The sequence below is a fragment of the Coregonus lavaretus genome (genome assembly GCF_964263955.1).
Source record: "Coregonus lavaretus genome assembly, chromosome: 12".
Classification (NCBI taxonomy): domain Eukaryota; kingdom Metazoa; phylum Chordata; class Actinopteri; order Salmoniformes; family Salmonidae; genus Coregonus; species Coregonus lavaretus.
In genome coordinates, this window is record NC_139999.1 from 12,569,383 (window position 1) to 12,590,501 (window position 21,119).

Here is a 21,119-nt window from a genome sequence, read left to right on the forward strand (position 1 = left end):
AGTGTTTGTCAAATGCGAATTACATCAGTATTGAAAATAAACCCGGAAATATAAACGATATACAGACCAGCGTACTGAAGGTCGGGTTGATAACACTTCCCTGTGGATATTTTGTATCAGATTACCTCCGACATAGGGACAAAATCGGCGGCCAACAGGTAATGTAAGCTGAAATGAAGTTTGTTCAACATTCTGACTTGTAATGGGACTGTTCTGGAATGCTGAGCCTACATATTAGAGACGAGTGTGTAAGTATTCACTCTCTGATTCTAAAAAGAGGCTCAATTTGGCTCAATTTGTTTAGGACCTTTTTTGTTTGATTCTGAACGTATACCTGACTGTTTTGTGTGTTAACAGTTTTAAACTCCATACTAAATTCATGAGAAGGCTATTTCATACATTTTTGTTGGTTCAAGCATTTAGTTTATTATGTGCACTCAATCGTAGAATGGAGAAGGAGAAGCTTATCACTCAAGAAATTACTGTACAACTGCATTATTTCTTTATCTTACCAAGTGAATGTCTAAGCATACATCCACCTGTGTTTGAAACATTTGTACAGTTGATTTACCTGCTGTGAATCATGAATGACAAAAATCAAGGTTTTGAGTGGCTTATGTGCCAAGTTGACACTGTTGACGTTTGTGTGTATTTATTAATCTTCTATTACTATCATGGTCATGTTTGTACAGTACATAGTGACTATTGTTTTATGGCAAAAAATAAATACAAAACTAACATTCAAAGTGTAGCTATGTGTCATTTTTTTCCAGACAACATTTTCTTGTAGTAAAGATTATTAATTCTCACACTCACAAGCTCCCTATGTTGCCTTTCATCAAATGTTATAGACCTGTGTGAAATGTTTCAGGCCTGTGAAAACCAGGCGGGACAGGCTACACCTAGGCTCGTACGAAGACACCTCTTTCCCTTGAAAAAACTTCGTTACCCAACATGCATCGACGTTTTCAACGTTCCAGCCCTAAGCATCTTGGGAAGGAGAAGGTGCTGACGAGTCAAACAGCCATTTTTTCCCTTTGAAATGTGCAAGTCCTTGAATTGTTTTCAAACATATTGGTATAATCTTCTAAAGCTTGTTTAAACTGGTGAGTTAATATGCTTCTGTGTAGTTGTACTCCTATACGTTACTATTTGTGGTCTTGACCTAGGTACCAGCTAGCTCAAGGCAACAGAGTATCAATCAGCAGCTAACGTTAGCTTGACGCGTAGGTCATTGTGTCTCCATCTTGCCTCAGCTAGATCGCTTGTCCGCTGAAAGCAAACTAGCTGACTTGGTTGTATTTACATGCTGGAATAATAATACATTCCTTTTTTTTTTCTTGTCCCCCAATTCCATACATCTCCACCCTTTGGTAGTCGTGACAACCATTTGAAATGGGACGGTGAGTATCAATCAGCATAAAAATATTGTAGGTAGTGTCTCGCTAGCAAGTTAACTTAGCTATCTAGCTACTAAAGTTAGCTACAACTACACTTGCTATAATATTTCGGTCAGAGTCATGTAGCTTGCTGATTTTGGCTTATGTATTGTTTACCATTCCATGCTTTGCTAGCACGAACAAGTAAACAACTCTCCTTCCTACTAAACTGGTTAGGGCGTTAGGCAGAGAATCAGTGACATTCAGTATGAGAACGCACAACCCGGTCTCAGAGCATTTCTTATTATTCTCTACGTAAATCCGAGACGTTCCATTTAGTGTAATTTGTTACGTTTAGAATGGCATGTATTCATTTGTGGATGTCCATCACTCATTTCATATGATATGTTACGAATTTGGGAAATGTACAATGTTTAGATTTTGCAAAATATATATGTTTACGAATTCTAACTAGGTGAATAATGTTAGCTAGGCTACGAGTAAGGGTTAAGTTTAGGAGTTAGATTAAAGGGTTAGGGGAAGGGTTAGCCAACATGCTAAGTAGTTGCAACGTAGCTATATTATATTATTTTTTAAATTAAAAGTAGCTAAAAAGTTGCTCAAGTTGTCTTTGATGAGATTCAAACTCACAACCTTTGGGTTGCTAGATGTTTGTGTTATACGCCCAACCACCCTACTTTCGGTTTTGCCTTAACTATCTGTTTTGTGTAACCATACCAATTGTAACATATCACACTAATTTGAATGTCCCGAATTTACTATGTTACGTCTAGTCTGAGACCAGGCTGGAACGCAGTGGTTTCTAAGGTAACCCTCTTGACTAAATCCACTAAAGTTTCTGCTTGAAAAATAAATCGGAATTGTAGGGATTACGTTGCCAACTTTGTAAATAAAAGTACTTGGAGGTTATCTTGACCAATATACAATTACATTGGAACCCATTCTTTATTCCTTGGGTGTGTGAATTTTCGATCTGCTTTTGACTGTGTGTATGCCTGATTGTGTGTGCACAGGTTGAGTCGCACAGAGCGTAGCGGCAGATACGGCGGCAACGATCTGGGCCGGGGTGAGTCAGAGTGGCGTGAGAGGGGAGAGCAGGACATGCGCCGATGGGGCGAAGAGAGACACAGCGAACGCTACGATGGAGGAGAATGCCGGGGGAGCAGAGGCAGTCCAGAGGTATGTGTTCCGAGTCAGACGCCCAGTGACATGACTTGTAATGGGAGTGCATCCAAAACCAATCTCATTGACTACTAGTAGAGTCCACTGATCAGGGTCCGGTATTAACGCTGGCCCGGGGCCAGCAAAAACATGTCGGGCCAGTGGATCTCGTCAGTCTGTCCTTACCGGGCCAGTAACTTTTCAGCACATTTTTGTGTTCCAGTTCAACATTTACCTGCTGTGTCTACCATTTGAAAATCATTAAAGACTACAAGCGGAAAAGTCATTTTTTGTATTTGTATTTGAACAATTTGATTGGCCGTTCATTCTAACACGCCATACTCCAGCGAGTCACAACTTTCCGAGCAGTACATGAGTTGATGCCTTCACACAGCACACGCAAGCTGTCCAGAGGAAAAAGAAGCGCCCATCAATCGACTCGCTGAACTTATTTATTTTAGAGGAACGTGATTTACAAAAATAAACCTTCAATAGTGAACATACTAGTAAAATGCTGGCTACTGTTGGTAGTCTGCAAAAAGAAAGCTACAAAAAAACACCTAGTCTTGGCTAGCCTACTGTAGACAGGTCGATATCTCCTTCGGAACGTTTGTCTTAAAGGGGCACCGTCCTTTAAAATTTAGCAAATATATTCTCAAAATGACATACTTTAGAAGCAAAAATGAATACAATGCAATTCTAAAGAATAGAGTAATGACTCAGGGGTTGCATAAATACAGAATTCTGCATTTCACATAGGGAAAAAATAACTCCATATGAAATATCTTTGCTGCGTTTTGTAAACACAGATCTAAAATGTTTAATGTAATTTCTGCACTTCATCAGACAAATTTTGTGCTTCAGTTGCACTTCTCCACTCGGATAAATTCACGAATGGTCATTATATCAGCAGACAGAGCTCTGATTGATGTGTAGCTACTTTTTCTCCAGTAAAATACAAGATTAACTTCAAGCAAAACATTAGGACATGTAGCTGGCTACGTTCTTTCAATGAAAAACATTAGAAATTGACCTTGCTTTTTCATTGTTAGCTCATTTACTTGTGTGGCTGCTAGCCAAGTAGCATTGCACTTATGTTGTCATCTGATGAAAATGAAGCTATTTTCTACGAATGTGTTGCTCTAATGTATTTTCTGTGAAGGAAAACTACACTATATATACAAAAGTATGTGGACACTCCTTCAAATTAGTGAATTTGGCTATTTCAGCCACACCCTTTGCTGACAGGTGTATAAAAGCGAGCACACAGCCATGCAATCTCCATAGACAAACATTGGCAGTAGAATGGCCTTACTGAAGAGCTCAGTGACTTTCAACATGGCACCGTCATAGGATGCCACCTTTCCAACAAGTCAGTTCGTCTCATTTCTGCCCTGCTAAAGCTGCCCCGGTCAATTGTAAGTGCTGTTATTGTGAAGTGGAAACATCTAGGAGCAACAACGGCTCAGCCGCGAAGTGGTAGACCACACAAGCTCACAGAACGGGACAGCTAAAGCGCACAGCACGTAAAAATCGTCTGTCCTCAGTTGCAACACTCACTACGAGTTCCAAACTGCCTCTGGAAGCAATGTCAGCACAAGAACTGTTCGTCTGGAGCTTCATGAAATGGGTTTCCATGGCTGAGCAGCTGCACACAAGCCTAAGATCACCATGCGCAATGCCAAGCGTCGACTGGAGTGGTGTCAAGCTCGCCGCCTTTGGACTCTGGAGCAGTGAAATGCGTTCTCTGGGGTGATGCTTCACCATCTGGCAGTCTGACAGCCAAATCTGGGTTTAGCGGATGCCAGGAGAACCCTACCTGCCCCAATGCATAGTTCCAACTAACGTTTGGTGGAGGAGGAATAATGGTCTAGGGCTGTTTTTCATGTTTCGGGCTAGGCCCCTTAGTTCCAGTGAAGGGAAATCTTAGCGCTACAGCATACAATGACATTCTAGACAATTCTATGCTTCCAACTTTGTGGCAACAGTTTGGGAAAGGCCCTTTACTGTTTCAGCATGACAATGTCCCCGCGCACAAAGCAAGGTCTATACAGAAATGGTTTGTGGAGATCGGTGTGGAAGAACGACTGGCCTGCACAAAGCCCTGACCTCAACCCCATCGAACACCTTTGAGATGAATTGGAACGCTGACTGCGAGCCAGGCCTAATAGCCCAACATCAGTGCCCGACCTCACTAATGCTGTTGTGGCTGAATGGAAGCAAGTCCCCGCACCAACTCCATATTAATGCCCATGATTTTGGAATGAGATGTTCTCAAGTAAGAATTTTGCTAGGACTGACTGGGAGTGGTCTGAGGGATTTTTAACCTGAACTGGCTGTAATTGACAGAGATGAGGGCAAACTCTTTATTGGTCTATTAACTTATGACATCACCAGGTGGTTCAAAACCCCCACCCAGCCAAACAATCTGACATTTCAGGCAGTCTTTTCAAACAGCTCTTACACTAAAAGTGTATTATCATAATTTTCACAATTTCAGTGTTATTCCAACCTCACCACTTCTACTCACAAGCCATAAGACTGCTAAATAGCCAGACTGCTGAGTAGTCAATTAATGGTAACAAGCTACCTTGCACTGACCCTGTGCACACAAACTAGACTATATAGTCACACACACTACATTGACAATCCCACACACATTCACTACATACGCACACACGCATAACACAGACACACATACCAACAACACAAACACATGCGTACACATTACACACACACACTTTTACTCATTTGCAGCTGCTACTCTGTTCTTTATTCGTACTCTTATCTATCCTGATGCCTAGTCACTTTACCCTGCCTTCATGTACATATACAGTACCTGTCTAAAGTTTGGACACACCTACTCATTCAAGGGTTTGTCTTTATTTTGACTATTTCCTACATTGTAGAATAAAAGTGAAGACATCAAAACTATGAAATAACACATGGAATCATGTAGTAACCAAAAACGTGTTAAACAAATCAAAATATATTTGAGATTCTTAAAATAGCCACCCTTTACCTTGATTACAGCTTTTCACACGCTTGTCATTCTCTCAACCAGCTTCACCTGGAATGTTCCCACATATGCTAAGCACTTGTTGGCTGCTTTTCCTTCACTCTGCCGTCCGACCCATCCCAAACCATCTCAATTGGGTTGAGGTCGGGTGATTGTGGAGGCCAGGTCATCTGATGCATGCTGTGGTAGCCATGCTTGTTAAGTGTGCCTTGAATTCTAAATAAATCACAGACAGTGTCAACAGCGAAGTACCCCCACACCATAACACCACCTGCTCCATGCTTTACGGTGGGAACAAAACATGCAGAGATCATCCTTTCATCCACACCACATCTTACAAAGACACGGTAGTTGGAACCAAAAATCTCCAATTTGGACTCCAGACCAAAGGACAGATTTCCACCAGTCGAATGTCCATTGCTCGTGTTTCTTGGCCCAAGCATGTCTTTTCTTCTTATTGGTGTCCTTTAGTAGTGGTTTCTTTGCAGGAATTCGACCATGAAGGCCTGATTCACACAGTCCCCTCTGAACAGTTGATGTTGAGATGTGTCTGTGACTTGAACTCTGAAGCATTTATTTGGGCTGCAATTTCTGAGGCTGGTAACTCTAATGAACTTATCCTCTGCAGCAGAGGTAACTCTGGGTCTTCCATTCCTGTGGTGGTCCTCATGAGCGCCAGTTTCATCACAGCTCTTGATTGTTTTTGCGACTGCACTTTAAGAAACGTTCAAAGTTCTTGAAATGTTCCGTATTGACTGACCTTCATGTCTTAAAGTAATGATGGACTGTCGTTTCTCTTTGCCTATTTGTGCTGTTCTTGCCGTAATATGGACTTGGTCTTTTACCAAATAGGGCTATCTCCTGTATACCACCCCTACCTTGTCACAACACAACTGATTGGCTCAAACGCATTAAGAAGGAAAGAAATTCCACAAATTAACTTTTAACATGGCACACCTGTTAATTGAAATGCATTCCAGGTGACTACCTCATGAAGCTGCTTGAGAGAATGTCAAGTGTGCAAAGCTGTCATCAAGGCAAAGGGTGGCTATGTGAAGATTCTCAAATATAAAATATATCTTGATTTGTTTAACACTTTTTTTTGTTACTACATGATTCCATATGTGTTATTTCATAGTTTTGATGTCTTCACTATTATTCTACAATGTAAAAATTAAGAAATACCCTTGAATGAGTAGGTGTGTCCAAACCTTTGACTGGTAGTGTATACCTCATACACCTGCACATTGATCTTGTACTCTCTGTATATAGCTCCATTCTTGTATATTTTATTTATCTTGTGTTACAACTACACCAGTTGTTTTTGGCGCATATGACATATAACCTTTCATTTGAATATATATATTTGAAGTCGGAAGATTACATACACTTAGGTTGGAGTCATTAAAAGTCATTTTTCAACACACACACACACACACACACACACATACAGTGGCTTGCAGAAGTATTCACCCCGCTTGGCATTTTTCCTATTTTGTTGCCTTACAACCTGGAATTAAAATGTATTTTTGGGGGGTTTGTATCATTTGATTTACACAACATGCCTACCACTTTGAAGATGCAAATTTTTTGTATTGTGAAACAAACAAGAAATAAGACAAAAAAACAGAACTTGAGCGTGCATAACTATTCACCCCCCCAAAGTCAATACTTTGTAGAGCCACCTTTTGCAGCAATTACAGCTGCAAGTCTCTTGGTGATTGACTCTATAAGCTTGGCACATTTAGCCACTGGGATTTTTGCCCGTTCTTCAAGGTAAAACAGCTCCAGCTCCTTCAAGTTGGATGGGTTCCGCTGGTGTACAGCAATCTTTAAGTCATACCACAGATTCTCAATTGGATTGAGGTCTGGGCTTTGACTAGGCCATTCCAAAACATGTAAATGTTTCCCCTTAAACCACTCGAGTGTTGCTTTAGCAGTATGCTTAGCGTCATTGTCCTGCTGGAAGGTGAACCTCCGTCCCAGTCTCAAATCTCTTGAAGACTGAAACCGGTTTCCCTCAAGAATTTCCCTGTATTTTTAGGCCGTCCATCATTCCTTCAATTCTGACCAGTTTCCAAGTCCCTGCCGATGGAAAAAATATCCCCACGGCATGATGCTGCCACCATCATGCTTCACTGTGGGGATGGTGTTCTCGGGGTGATGAGAGGTGTTGGGTTTGCGCCAGACATAGCGTTTTCCTTGATGGCCAAAAAGCTCAATTTTAGCCTCATCTGACCAGAGTACCTTCTTCCATATGTTTGGGGTGTCTCCCACATGGCTTTTGGTGAACACCAAACGTGTTTGCTTCTTTTTTTATTTAAGCAATGGCTTTTTTCTGGCCACTCTTCCGTAAAGCCCAGCTCTGTGGAGTGTACGGCTTAAAGTGGTCATATGGGCAGATACTCCAATCTCCGCTGTGGAGCTTTGCAGCACCTTCAGGGTTATCTTTGGTCTCTTTGTTGCCTCTCTGATTAATGCCCTCCTTGCCTGGTCTGTGAGTTTTCGTGGGCGGCCCTCTCTTGGCAGGTTTGTTGTGGTGCCATATTCTTTCCATTTTAAAATAATGGATTTAATGGTGCTCTGTGGGCTGTTCAAAGTTTCAGATTTTTTTTTTATAACCCAACCCTGATCTGTATTTTGTCTTATTTAGGTGCTTCATAGCAAGTGGGGTGAATACATATGCACGCACCAGTTATTTTTTTCTTGTGTATGTCCATTACATGAAATCCAAATAAAAATCAATTTAAATTACAGGTTGTAATGCAACAAAATAGGAAAAACGCCAAGTGGGACTGTGTGTGAATGTATATGTAACACGAGAAAATCACGTTTTCAACTGCACTGCCGCTTTAACACATATTATAATAACCAAATGTAGCCCGTTTAATAGCTGAATATGGAGAGAAGGCATGCCAATCTATAGGACCCTGCATGACCCTAATGCATTTAAGAACTATACAATGTCCTGGCCTGTAGAAATTCTGTTCTGGACAGTAGAGTTTTGACAATTTGGGCCAGTGAAAAACAAAGTTGGTGTTGGACCCTGCTGATGCAAACTGTTTTATCGACTCCAGCAGAGAGCCCGTAAGCGACGGAACAGCGATAGATCTGAAGACTGCTACCACTCTGATGGAGACTACCCTGAGCAAGAATACAGGGAGGAGCCAGGGGAGGAGAAGGAGAGCAAGACTATCATGCTCCGGGGCCTGTCTCTTCACGTCACAGAGGGAGATGTAAGTTCTTCTTTCTCTGCTGTAGACCCACCACCTGTCTGTCATGTGGTTTGGTTGGCTGCCATTTTCTCTGCAAAGAAGAGGAGGGGGGGGCAAAAATGTTTGGCTAATTTCTGCGAAGAGTAGGTTATACAGTGACACTAAAGGAGACATTAGTAACTATGTATAATGTCAAGTGAAACATGTTCCAGAACTTAGGGCTACGTATTTAATGTCTGTCCTTCTCTTGCCTTACAGATCCGAGCTGCCCTGGACCAGCTGGAGGGACCCCAGCCAATAGATGTCCGTCTAATGAAAAAGAGGACAGGTGAGACCCAGGCGTACCACGCAGTCCCTCCTTTCTCCCACACTATATTTGATTACAGGGCCAATCTGCTTCAATTGACTTCAGTTTTGCCATAGCAACATAAACATCTGAAATCGTTAAGAATGAATGTCGAGCGAAGAAACAATATTTTATATTCTGTTAAGATGTGGAGCGAAAAGGTAAGTAAGAAAGGGCATCAGCCAGCCAAGCTGTTTCAAATGAGAGAAAAAAACATCATAGAGGCACACTGTATGTATGGTCCAGTGTCATCCTGCATTATTTCTTGCTATGGCAAAACCCAAAAGGAAGGGCCCACTGTTTGCCATACTGAGCCCTGAAGCAGTTTGTGACAGTTTGAATGTTGTGCTCATGGACTCTGACTAACACTCCTCCCGTCTATATTTGAATGCTGTCTCTAGGTATAAGCCGAGGTTTCGTCTTCGTGGAGTTTTATCACTTGCAAGATGCTACCCGATGGATGGAGACCAATCAGGTTTCTTCACAATCGCCAAGTCTAGTTTTTTTTTACCTTGGGGCTCTGAAAAAAGACAACTAAATGGCAACCAAAGTGATATGAATAAGAACTGAGGTTTTGAAGCAAATTTGGATTTAAGTTGGAGAATACAATATTGGAATCTGAATATGGTATCCAGAAAGACTGCATGGTTTTACAGGTTTATTTAGCCTTTCACTGATCCTACTCAGACCCCCCCCCCCCCCCCATATTTTCAGGGTGTAAGACTTAAGATTTTAAGACCTTCAATGTAAATAGAAATTTAGCCATGTAGCCTAATTTAACGGAAACTTAACTTAAAACACTTGATTTTCAAACCAACTTTGAGATGATAGTACCTTTCAATCTGGTTTGTAAGAGTTTTCTGATTTAAAAAGAAATGGCTGAAGGCCATCGGGGGGACAAATAGTGCATTTTTACTCTTTATAGCCCATTGGCCTCCAAATTTTTTCTTTTGAGTTCATTGATTTATGCTGTGCTTTTTAGCAAATAAATGTTCATCCAATGTCTGTTGTGGGAAGCTTATCCCTGGTTCTAGGAAAGCTGATCAAAATATCGCTCATGTTAATATTATACACACTGCTCCGGCTCAGTCTGGATGCTCGGGTCCCAAACACCTTAAGAATCCTCTGTACACAAGCTCACATACACATCCTTCCGTCTGTCTTCGACACAAACGCCAACCGGGGGTCCCATTCCCCTTCCCTGCCTGCCAGCACTGCTTGTTCTTTGGTTGCAGCTAGAGTGAGACCTGTGCCAGCCAGGAAGCTTGAAATGACCAACATTTTCAACCCCCTCTTGCAGAAACTGCTGTTCATCCAAGGCAAGAGTGTGGCCATGCACTACAGCATCCCCCGGCACAAGTTTGAAGACTGGCTCTGCAACACTGTAAGTTTCTGCTGTGGCTTGTCTACATGTCCAACTCTGCTGCCCACACTATATTTATCTTCCACTCCTATCTGAAATGCTTTAGTGACAACGTTAGGCCCTCAATTGTTAGTTACCTTACAGTCCAGAATGAGCTCCTGCCAAATGAGTTTGAGCACGTCGTTAGGTGTAGGGATCCCTGATTTCATTAGTTGCCAGGGTGAGCGTTTGGCTCAGGTAAGTACCGTATGCTGCACCGCTGTTAGTTTGCTATTCATCTGAGGCAGCAGTGTCCTGGACAAAAGTAGCTGTATTATCAATAAAAATTATGTGACCGGTTGCTTGCAGTGCGGCCTGTACAATTTCCGGAGGAGGCTGAAGTGCTTCAGGTGTGGAGCAGCTAAAGCTGGTAAGTAGTTCCTGAACCAGGAAGCCACTGCCTGCACCCATCTGGATGGCCTGAGACAATGTTCAGGCAAGGGGGGCTGCGCACAGGAGCAGTACAGAATACTGATATATCTATACGTTAGAAATGCCAACCCTACTATCACGTCTGTCATCATGGCCCCATAAACACTGACCAATCATATTCCTTAGTATTGTGAGCAAATCAGATTTAGCTGAAAACGTACGTGAGAATTGACGTGCGGAATAGCGAGGATGTCAAATCCCTGTGGAGCAGAAACATTTTTCTAACTCATGTCCTGGACTCTGTCGTGGGTACTGAGGGTGAGGCGACGCTAATGCCCTGCTCTCATTCTGTCTGCCTCTCTCAACAGAGTGTGAGACCAACAACACCACTGGAGTCACAGAGATCCAGCAGTGTGGAGACTACTACGGCGACAGTGAGTACTTCTCTCCACAGACACACACCCATGATGTCCTGTCAGATGTTATTGGGAGGGGGTTTGTGGAGAGCCAGTGAGAATTTATACTGTGTGTGTGCGCTTGTCCTCTCCAGCAATCATCCTGAGGAACATAGCCCCTCTGACCACGGTGGAGGGCATCCTGACAGCCCTGGCCCCCTACGCCAACCTGTCACCCAACAACATCCGTCTCATCAAGGACAAACAGACGGGCCAGAACAGAGGCTTCACCTTTGTACAGCTCTCCTCCCCTCTGGTACGCCAGCCTTTAAGCAGATGTCTCCACATATACATATGATATGGTCTTTGATTTGAGTTTCTCTACAGAACATCCTCTAACTTCATTGATGTCCCTTTTGATTGTGAATGGCCATATTGCTTGACTGGTGCTTCTCCTCTTTGGCTTGTTTTAGTGGAATCTGTATAAATTTGTCTGTGCTTTGTTTTTTTTTCTGCATCACAGGAGGCGTCTCAGCTCCTAACCATCCTACAAGGACTACAGCCTCCTCTCAAGCTGGATGGGAAGACCATCGGTGTGGACTATGCCAAGAGTGCCAGGAAGTGAGTGTCCTGTCACAGAGATGTCAGTTGTTTTCAGTGAATGATGTCCTCAGAGGACATTGAGATGGCAGCGTCTCCCTAATCTCTACTCTCCTCTCGTCAGGGATCTCTTGCTCCCAGACGGTAACCGGATCAGTGCCTTCTCTGTGGCCAGCACAGCCATCGCTGCCGCCCAGTGGTCCTCCAGCCAGGTAACACACACACACACCTCTCACATTCAGCTGTGATGTTTTGTTTTGCCACACACACACACTAAGAAGCAGTGTATTCCTTCCTAGCCTCAGCAGGTTGCTGAAGGACATCTGTCAGAGTACAGCTACCTAGAGGAGGGCTACGCTCCCTACACACAGGTATGATGATCAGAGGGATGGTTATCCCAGTCTGGAAATCCCTGGGATGTATTGCAGATGCTCCAGTGTATGACGTGTGACTGACTGTTCCTTACTGTGTTGCTAGGACTACCAAGCCTACTACCAGCAGGCAGCAGGAGACCCTTCCCAGGGGAACGGAATACTGGGAGGTATGAGGCAACATACAGTCTGCAATTAATTCCGTGTCGATGCCTTTAATAGCGTTCTGATTTGAGGAGGATCAGCTGCTGTCTGTTTCCAAAAGAGGTGTTGCTAATAGCATGTAATGAAGCCTGGGTGTCTTCTATTCACAGCGGCTCCAGGTGTCCCAGCGGCTACAGGAGTGGTGATCTCACAGGGTGCACGGGTCTACCAACCCAACCTAATCAGTCACACTGCCACACAAGTAAGTCCTATGTATTTCACATATGAGCCTGTCACTACACACACAGCCTTATTTACTGCACTACTCACAGTATGCTCGCTGTAAAGATTCCCACAATTACCAATTGTGTCTTTGCAGGTGCTGCAATTGGCCCAGCAAACGGAAGCCAAACAGACCGGAATTCACTCGGCAGCTGCAACCATGACAGCGCCGGTTTCCACAGCAACAGCCCCAGCGACACTTTCTGGACTGGCCACTGACACAGGTAAGAGCCTCACTCACCTGTCTGACTGACTGACATTGCAGGTTCCAGTGCAGAATGGAAAACAATAGAAACTTAGTGGAATGCTTTCAGATTTAAAATTTTCTACTCTGTTCAAGCCAAGTGTTTGACTCTTTTAATATTCCATACTCTGTCTTCATCCACAGCTGTACCTGACACCTCCACCTACCAGTATGACGAATCCTCTGGCTTCTACTTCGACCCTCAGACCGGCCTCTACTACGACCCAAATACCCACGTTAGTACCCACACACCAGTCAGTGTCTTCTGTTGCTGTTCTGAATTGTTCCACAATGCTGTCGGAGTTGTGAAGACGTGGTCTGTGGATGTATGTGTTTTGACAGTTGTAGTTTCTCCTCTCCTCCAGTACTACTACAACTCCCAGACACAGCAGTACCTCTACTGGGACAGTGAGAAGCAGACGTACATCCCTGCCTCAGCCGCCGACCAAACTGAGCAGACTGCGAATGCAGCAGCAGCTAGCAACGAGGCTAAGGAATCCAAGGAGAGGAAACAAGACAAGCCCAAGAGCAAGACAGCTCAGCAGGTAGGCAGAGGAGACGGAGATCACCTTGGATATCAAGACAGTATAACTTTAGATTTGCGATAATTGTGTGTAGTTTGTTCAAGTTTCAACTGTTTGTCCCAGAGAGGGCAATTGGTTTTGCAGCAGAGGAGCACATGTGACTTAACACACATCAAATCCACATGGATTACAGTGATCCAGCTGAATACCGTGGTTGGTGTGTCTGACTGAGTTGTTCTGGTTGGCCTTTCAGATTGCTAAGGACATGGAGCGATGGGCGAAGAGTCTGAACAAGCAGAAGGAGAACTTTAAGACCAGCTTCCAGCCCGTCAGCCAGGAGGAGAGGAAGGAGGCAGCGGCCGCCGACGCAGGCTTCACACTATTCGAGAAGAAGGTAGCCATTTTAAGTCTATCCATGATAGCTTGAATCCTTTAGAAAACCCATCCAGGAAAACTTAAGATTGACTTGACGGCAGATTGACGATGTGGACTGAATAGTGTTATGGTGTGACTTTGCAGCAGGCTGGAAGCTTGGAAATGCTGATGTCAGAAGCTGTTCAGTGCCCTGAGGAGAAGGCCCCAACCAACTCAGCGAAGGTAAGATACTGATAGTAGACTCAAATGTATGAGCTGTAATTTTAGAGGACATCTTCCAGTCTGGGAAGGTAGCTACTTACCATCTGGTTGTGTCCTTCTCCAGGTTGGTCTGGTGGCAGCCTACAGTGGAGACAGTGACCCAGAGGAGGGGGGTGCAGCAGAGCCGGAGCGTAGTGGTGGTGAGCAGGACCAGCTGACAGACTGGAAGAAGATGGCCTGCCTGCTGTGTAGGAGACAGTTCCCCAATAAGGACGGCCTGGTGCGCCACCAGCAGCTCTCAGACCTCCACAAGGTACTTATCACAGACTCCAAGGAAGAACTCCACGATAGTCCACTCACTCAACTGTTATGAAAATCTAATATGGGAAAGGAAGAGCTTGATACAGTATGTGTGAATAAAGTGGAAAGGTCTTTAACTTATTTTTCTTCTTATCCCAGCAAAACCTGGAGGTCCACCGCAGATCTAAGCTGAGTGAGGCTGAGCTGGAGGAGCAGGAGAGGAGAGAGACAGAGGTAACGGCTCAGACATAGAGACTACGCTGGTCTAACTGTTTTAGTTGGGGTTCAGTTAATAGAAACCCTGTTATTAGGTTTGTTTCTACATTCTCTCTCTCTCTCTCTCTCTCTCTCGCGCTATCTCGCTCTCTCGCTCTATGAACAGATGAAGTACAGGGACCGGGCTGCAGAGAGGAGAGAGAAATACGGCATCCCTGAACCCCCAGCACCCAAGAAGAAGAATTTCACCGCACAGCCGGCACCAGTCATGTAAGTGCTAGTGTTAAGCCGTGCTCATACTTGTTAAGCCTTGTTCACATTGGCAGTTTAAAGTGACTCAAATCCATTGTTATTTTGCATATCTTATTCGAATCTGTTCTTTTTCCTGCAGTCTGAACAGCCAAAAAGTACATATTCCAAGCCATATTTCAAACCACCTTCATAGGTGGTTTGAAATCAGATACAAATCTGATTCCTGGCCATGTGACTTGTCTGAACGGTCAGATCTGATTTATTTGCCCTCAAGTGGTTTCTAAACAGTTATTTTGAATGTTTTTGCTTGCTACCTACTCTGACAGTTTGACAAGAACCATGTGAATGTGCTAAACAGCTAGCTAGTTGACTGCTGTGGCTAGCCAAAAAGGACTCGTTTTGAAGGTTGGTTCATCTTATCCTTTGAGGCGTGAAGTGTTCTTCCACTATGATTTTGAACAATCAAAGGAACTGGGAAACTTCCATGGCAGGTATTGTCACATTAGCGTGCTACTTAACTTCTGAGTGATAGGAAGCATGAGCACTGCAACCAATCAGCCTATACCATTGCACACACACCCGTCGTTACTATGACAACTAGCGTAGCCATGTCAGCAAATGACTGCTGTCTGAACACACACATCTGATTTGGTCACTTGTAACTTGCTGTTTGGACAGTCAATATTCCAAAACGGATTTGAAAAACAAAACTGTTTTGAGCATTAAGGCCTGCAGTGTGAACAAGGCATACTTTGACTCAATAACCTACAGTGATGTTCTGTGAAATTTGATTTGGGTAATAAGGATTGTCGTGTCATTTTCCCCTGCTCCTCTGCAGTAACTATGAACAACCCACCAAGGACGGGCTGAACAGTGACAACATAGGGAACAAGATGCTGCAGGCCATGGGATGGCAGGAGGGCAGAGGTCTGGGCCGCAACCAGCAGGGCATCACTGCACCTATTGAGGTGAATCTCGTCCAGTTATACCTGTAATAGTGCTGCTTTAACCCAAAAGCTAAACATAATGAAACTGTTAAGATATCTTTCATATACAACAAGTCTGTAAAAATGCAGAGACGTGGTAGTGGTAACACTCCCCGGCACGTCACATATACAACTTCCCACCGGAGACCAGGGTTCAATCCCTGGGCACACCCTTACCACTGTTTCTTCCACTTACCTTTCTCTCCACCTCATTTCCTTACTGTGTGTGAGTGAGAGAGAGAGAGGTGTGTGAACAGTAACCTGGGGAAGGTGTTCTGTAGTATTATAAATGTAAGAGTTATAAACTTACTTAATAATCAAAATGTCTTGAGTAAATGCCAAATTGGATTTATACCAAAACATCGCACGACCGATCATATTTACACCCTGATAGATAAACATGTCCACCAAAATAATACCAACATGTACGCTTGCTTTATCGACTTCCAAAAAGCATTTGATTCTATTTGGCATACAGGACTGTTCTACAAAATTATTGAAAGTGGTGTAGGGGGTAAAACATATGACATAATTAATTCAATGTATGCTGGCAATACCTGCAGCATCAAAATAACACATTTCTTTAACCAGAGGCGGGGCCTTCGCCAGGGTTGCAATCTGAGCCCTGTACTCTTCAATATTTACATAAACGAATTGGCCACTATTCTAGAACAATCCTCAGCCCCTGATGTTAGTCTCCACAATTCAGTGGTTAAATGCCTGCTTTTCGCAGATGACCTGTGCCTGCTGTCACCCACAGCACATGGCCTACAGCAGAGCCTGGACCTGCTAGAGCAGTACTGCCAGACCTGGGCCCTGGCAGTAAACCCCAAAAAGACTAAAATAATGATTTTCCAGAGAAGATCCAGATCTCAGGGAATTAGACCAAAGTTCTCAATTGGTACAAAATACACTGCTCAAAAAAATAAAGGGAATACTTAAACAACACAATATAACTCCAAGTCAATCACACTTCTGTGAAATCAAACTGTCCACTTAGGAAGCAACACTGATTGACAATAAATTTCACATGCTGTTGTGCAAATGGAATAGACAACAGGTGGAATTTATAGGCAATTAGCAAGACACCCCCAATAAAGAAGTGGTTCTGCAGGTGGTGACCACAGACCACTTCTCAGTTCCTATGCTTCCTGGCTGATGTTTTGGTCACTTTTGAATGCTGGCGGTGCTTTCACTCTAGTGGTAGCATGAGACGGAGTCTACAACCCACACAAGTGGCTCAGGTAGTGCAGCTCATCCAGGATGGCACATCAATGCGAGCTGTGGCAAGAAGGTTTGCTGTGTCTGTCAGCGTAGTGTCCAGAGCATGGAGGCGCTACCAGGAGACAGGCCGGTACATCAGGAGACGTGGAGGAGGCCGTAGGAGGGCAACAACCCAGCAGCAGGACTGCTACCTCCACCTTTGTGCAAGGAGGAGCAGGAGGAGCACTGCCAGAGCCCTGCAAAATTACCTCCAGCAGGCCACAAATGTGCATGTGTCTGCTCAAACGGTCAGAAACAGACTCCATGAGGGTGGTATGAGGGCCCGACGTCCACAGGTGGGGGTTGTGCTTACAGCCCAACACCGTGCAGGACGTTTGGCATTTGCCAGAGAACACCAAGATTGGCAAATTCGCCACTGGCGCCCTGTGCTCTTCACAGATGAAAGCAGGTTCACGCTGAGCACATGTGACAGACGTGACAGTCTGGAGACGCCGTGGAGAACGTTCTGCTGCCTGCAACATCCTCCAGCATGACCGGTTTGGCGGTGGGTCAGTCATGGTGTGGGGTGGCATTTCTTTGGGGGGCCGCACAGCCAGAGGTAGCCTGACTGCCATTAGGTACCGAGATGAGATCCTCAGACCCCTTGTGATACCATATTCTGGTGCGGTTGGCCCTGGGTTCCTCCTAATGCAAGACAATGCTAGACCTCATGTGGCTGGAGTGTGTCAGCAGTTCCTGCAAGAGGAAGGCATTGATGCTATGGACTGGCCCGCCCGTTCCCCAGACCTGAATCCAATTGAGCACATCTGGGACATCATGTCTCGCTCCATCCACCAACGCCACGTTGCACCACAGACTGTCCAGGAGTTGGCTGATGCTTTAGTCCAGGTCTGGGAGGAGATCCCTCAGGAGACCATCCGCCACCTCATCAGGACAATGCCCAGGCGTTGTAGGGAGGTCATACAGGCACGTGGAGGCCACACACACTACTGAGCCTCATTTTGACTTGTTTTAAGGACATTACATCAAAGTTGGATCAGCCTGTAGTGTGGTTTTCCACTTTAATTTTGAGGGTGACTCCAAATCCAGACCTCCATGGGTTGATACATTTGATTTCCATTGATAATTTTTGTGTGATTTTGTTGTCAGCACATTCAACTATGTAAAGAAAAAAGTATTTAATAAGATTATTTCATTCATTCAGATCTAGGATGTGTTGTTTAAGTGTTCCCTTTTTTTTTTTGAGCAGTGTATATAGAGTACTGCATACACTACAATTACTTAGGTTTAAAAATAAGCGGAACTGGACACCTTAATGATGCAGTGAATGAACTGAGAGAGAAAGCACACAGGGCATTCTACGCCATTAAAAACAAAAACAAATTCTAATTGAAATACCTATCAAAATGTGCCTAAAACTAATTGAATGTGTCATTGAACCAATTGCACTTTATGGCGTCGAGGTGTGGGGTCCACTTGCAAAACAAGATTTCACCCAATGGGACAAACACCCCATTGAAACCCTGCATGCAGAGTTCTGTAAGATTCTACATGTCCAGAGGAAAACTACAAACAATGCATGCAGGGCAGAATTAGGCCAATATCCACAAACAGTAAAAACTCAAAAAAGAGCAATTTAAGTTTTGGAAACATCTAAAATACAGTGACCCCCTCTCATATCATTACCAAGCCCTGCAATGCCAAGAGCTGAGCAAAGAAAATAGTCCCCTCATCCAGCTGGTCATGGGGCTGAGTTCACAAACCTGCTCTACTAACACACTGAAGGACCAGAACATCCAATCAGAATAAACCAAATTACAACACAGTCAAAACAAAACTACATTGCTTATTGGGAAGCACAAAGCAAAATGCAGTGCTATCTCGCCCTAAATCGACAGTACACCGTGGCAAACTATTTGACCATGGTTACTGATCAAAACCTTAGAAAAACCTTGACAAAGTACAGGCTCAGTGAGCACAGCCTTGCCATTGAGAAGGGTATAAAACCTGGATCCCTGTAGAGGAAAGGCTGTGCAACCACAGCAGAACCCGAGACAGAGCTGCATTTCCTGACAAAATGTCAAAAATTATAAAACAATTAGTGTCATTTCCCCAAATATGAAACCCTTATTCAAGGTTTCAAAGACCTCTCTGATGAGGATAGGCTACCCGTCCTGTTGGGGGAGGATGCAGAGAGCTGTGGGTTGGCAGCACACTACATTGCTGCCTGCCATAAGATGAGGGACCGTGTCTGACAGACCAACCAACCTGCACATGTCCTCTATGCTTATTGTTATTGTTCAATGTATGGTTATTTTGACCCTTGGTTACTGTTGTCCCGTTGACAATATTGAGTATTATTAATTATGTTCATATTGTAAATCTCCAAAGTAAGCTTTGGCAAGATGTACATTGTTACGTCACGCCAATAAAGCAAATTGAGTGAGAGAGAATATATATTCCAGTATCGTATTGCTTTACTGATCTCAGGCCTGCTGTCATCTCCCTACAGGCTCAGCTGAGGGCGAAGGGAGCTGGTCTGGGAACCAAAGGCAGCAGCTACGGCCTGTCTGCCTCCGACACCTACAAAGACGCTGTCCGCAAAGCCATGTTTGCCCGCTTCACTGAAATGGAGTGATTTGCCCTATCCACCTGCCTCTCAAGAACAGCCCTATCCTTCTGGTCCTAGGTTCCCTTCCTTTATGTGTGGGGCCATCACCATCATCCATGGGCATCCTAACATCCTTCCCTACAGTCATCCAATCGAAGACACCTTGAGATGAGCTGAAGGGATTGTAATGGCGGCATGGAGAAGATGATACACTCAATAAGGGGATTGGAGGGAGTTTATTGTACTCATTAGTCTACCAGGGAATAGAGGTCTAGAGAAAGGACTGGTCTTTATTAGAGAAAGTGTAAAACGATGAATTATGTAACTTATGATTTGTATATGTGTATGTGTATATATGTATGTGTATATATGTGTATATATATATATGCACAGTACATTATTTCCTTCTGTAAGAATGAAGATAGACATGCTTTTCTCCCTCTTTTGCTGTGGCGATAGTATTTTGGCGGCATGTTTAAATTATTGTACAGTCTGTATGATATGCATTCTCATTTTGTACAGAAAATATTAAATGAGATTTATCACTCAATTCGTGTGGAACATTGGTTGTAAGTGATGAGCATAGCTCCCCAGGTATTTTGCACTTACAGTGCTGTGAAAAACTATTTGCCCCCTTTCTAATTTTCTCTACTTTTGCATATTTGTGATACAGAATGTTATCAGATCTTCAACCAAAACCTAATTTATTTCATAAACAAAGTTATGCAACTCTCAATTCCCCTGTGTGAAAAAGTAATTGCCCCCTTACACTCAATAACAGGTTGTGCCATCTTCAGCTGCAATGACTCCAACCAAATGCTTCCTGTAGTTGTTGATCAGTCTCTCACGTCGCTGTGGAGGAATTTTGGCCCACTCTTCCATGCAGAACTGCTTTAACTCAGTGACGTGTGGGTTTTCAAGAATGAACTGCTCGTTTCAAGTCCTGCCACAACCTCTCAATTGGGATTAGGTCTGGACTTTGACTAGGCCATTCCAAAACTTCCAATTTGTTGCTTTTTACCAATTTTCATGTAGACTTGATTGTGTGTTTTGGAGCATTGTCTTGCTGCATGACCCAGCTGCGCTTCAGCTTCAGCTCACAGACGGATGGTCTGACATTCTCCTGTAGAATTCTCTGATACAGAGCAGAATTCATGCTTCCTTCTATTGAAAACCCACACGTCACTGAGTTAAAGCAGTTCTGCATGGAAGAGTGGGCCACAATTCCTCCACAGCGACGTGAGAGACTGATCAACAACTGCATGAAGCATTTGGTTGGAGTCATTGCAGCTAAAGGTGGCACAACCAGTTATTGAGTGTAAGGGGGCAATTATTTTTCACACAGGGGAATTGGGTGTTGCATAACTTTGTTTATGAAATAAATATGTAATTGTTGTGTTATTTGTTCACTTATGTTCCCTTTATCTAATATTAGGTTTTGGTTGAAGATCTGATAACATTCAGAATCACAAATATGCA

At 43.8% G+C, this 21,119-nt stretch overlaps 1 protein-coding gene across 2 annotated transcripts; it reads left to right on the forward strand.

Annotated features, from left to right (window-relative positions):
• Positions 1-988: 988 nt before the first annotated feature.
• Positions 989-20,190, forward strand: LOC311138895 (RNA-binding protein 5-like). 2 transcript variants are annotated; one of them, XM_084173687.1, is made up of 25 exons: positions 989-1,106; positions 1,378-1,403; positions 2,414-2,579; positions 8,661-8,816; positions 9,054-9,123; positions 9,543-9,616; positions 10,442-10,525; positions 10,853-10,913; positions 11,284-11,349; positions 11,466-11,626; positions 11,834-11,931; positions 12,035-12,122; positions 12,210-12,281; positions 12,388-12,451; positions 12,596-12,687; positions 12,805-12,931; positions 13,096-13,187; positions 13,317-13,496; positions 13,729-13,869; positions 13,995-14,072; positions 14,176-14,364; positions 14,511-14,585; positions 14,734-14,837; positions 15,658-15,787; positions 19,542-20,190. In XM_084173687.1, the coding sequence occupies exons 2-25, from the start codon at positions 1,396-1,398 to the stop codon at positions 19,665-19,667; spliced, it is 2,502 nt and encodes an 833-aa protein (XP_084029813.1). In that variant the 5' UTR covers positions 989-1,106; positions 1,378-1,395; the 3' UTR covers positions 19,668-20,190. The 2 variants fall into 2 exon arrangements, with proteins under 2 accessions (XP_084029813.1, XP_084029812.1); XM_084173686.1 differs by having other exon boundaries at positions 994-1,106; positions 8,658-8,816.
• Positions 20,191-21,119: the final 929 nt, after the last annotated feature.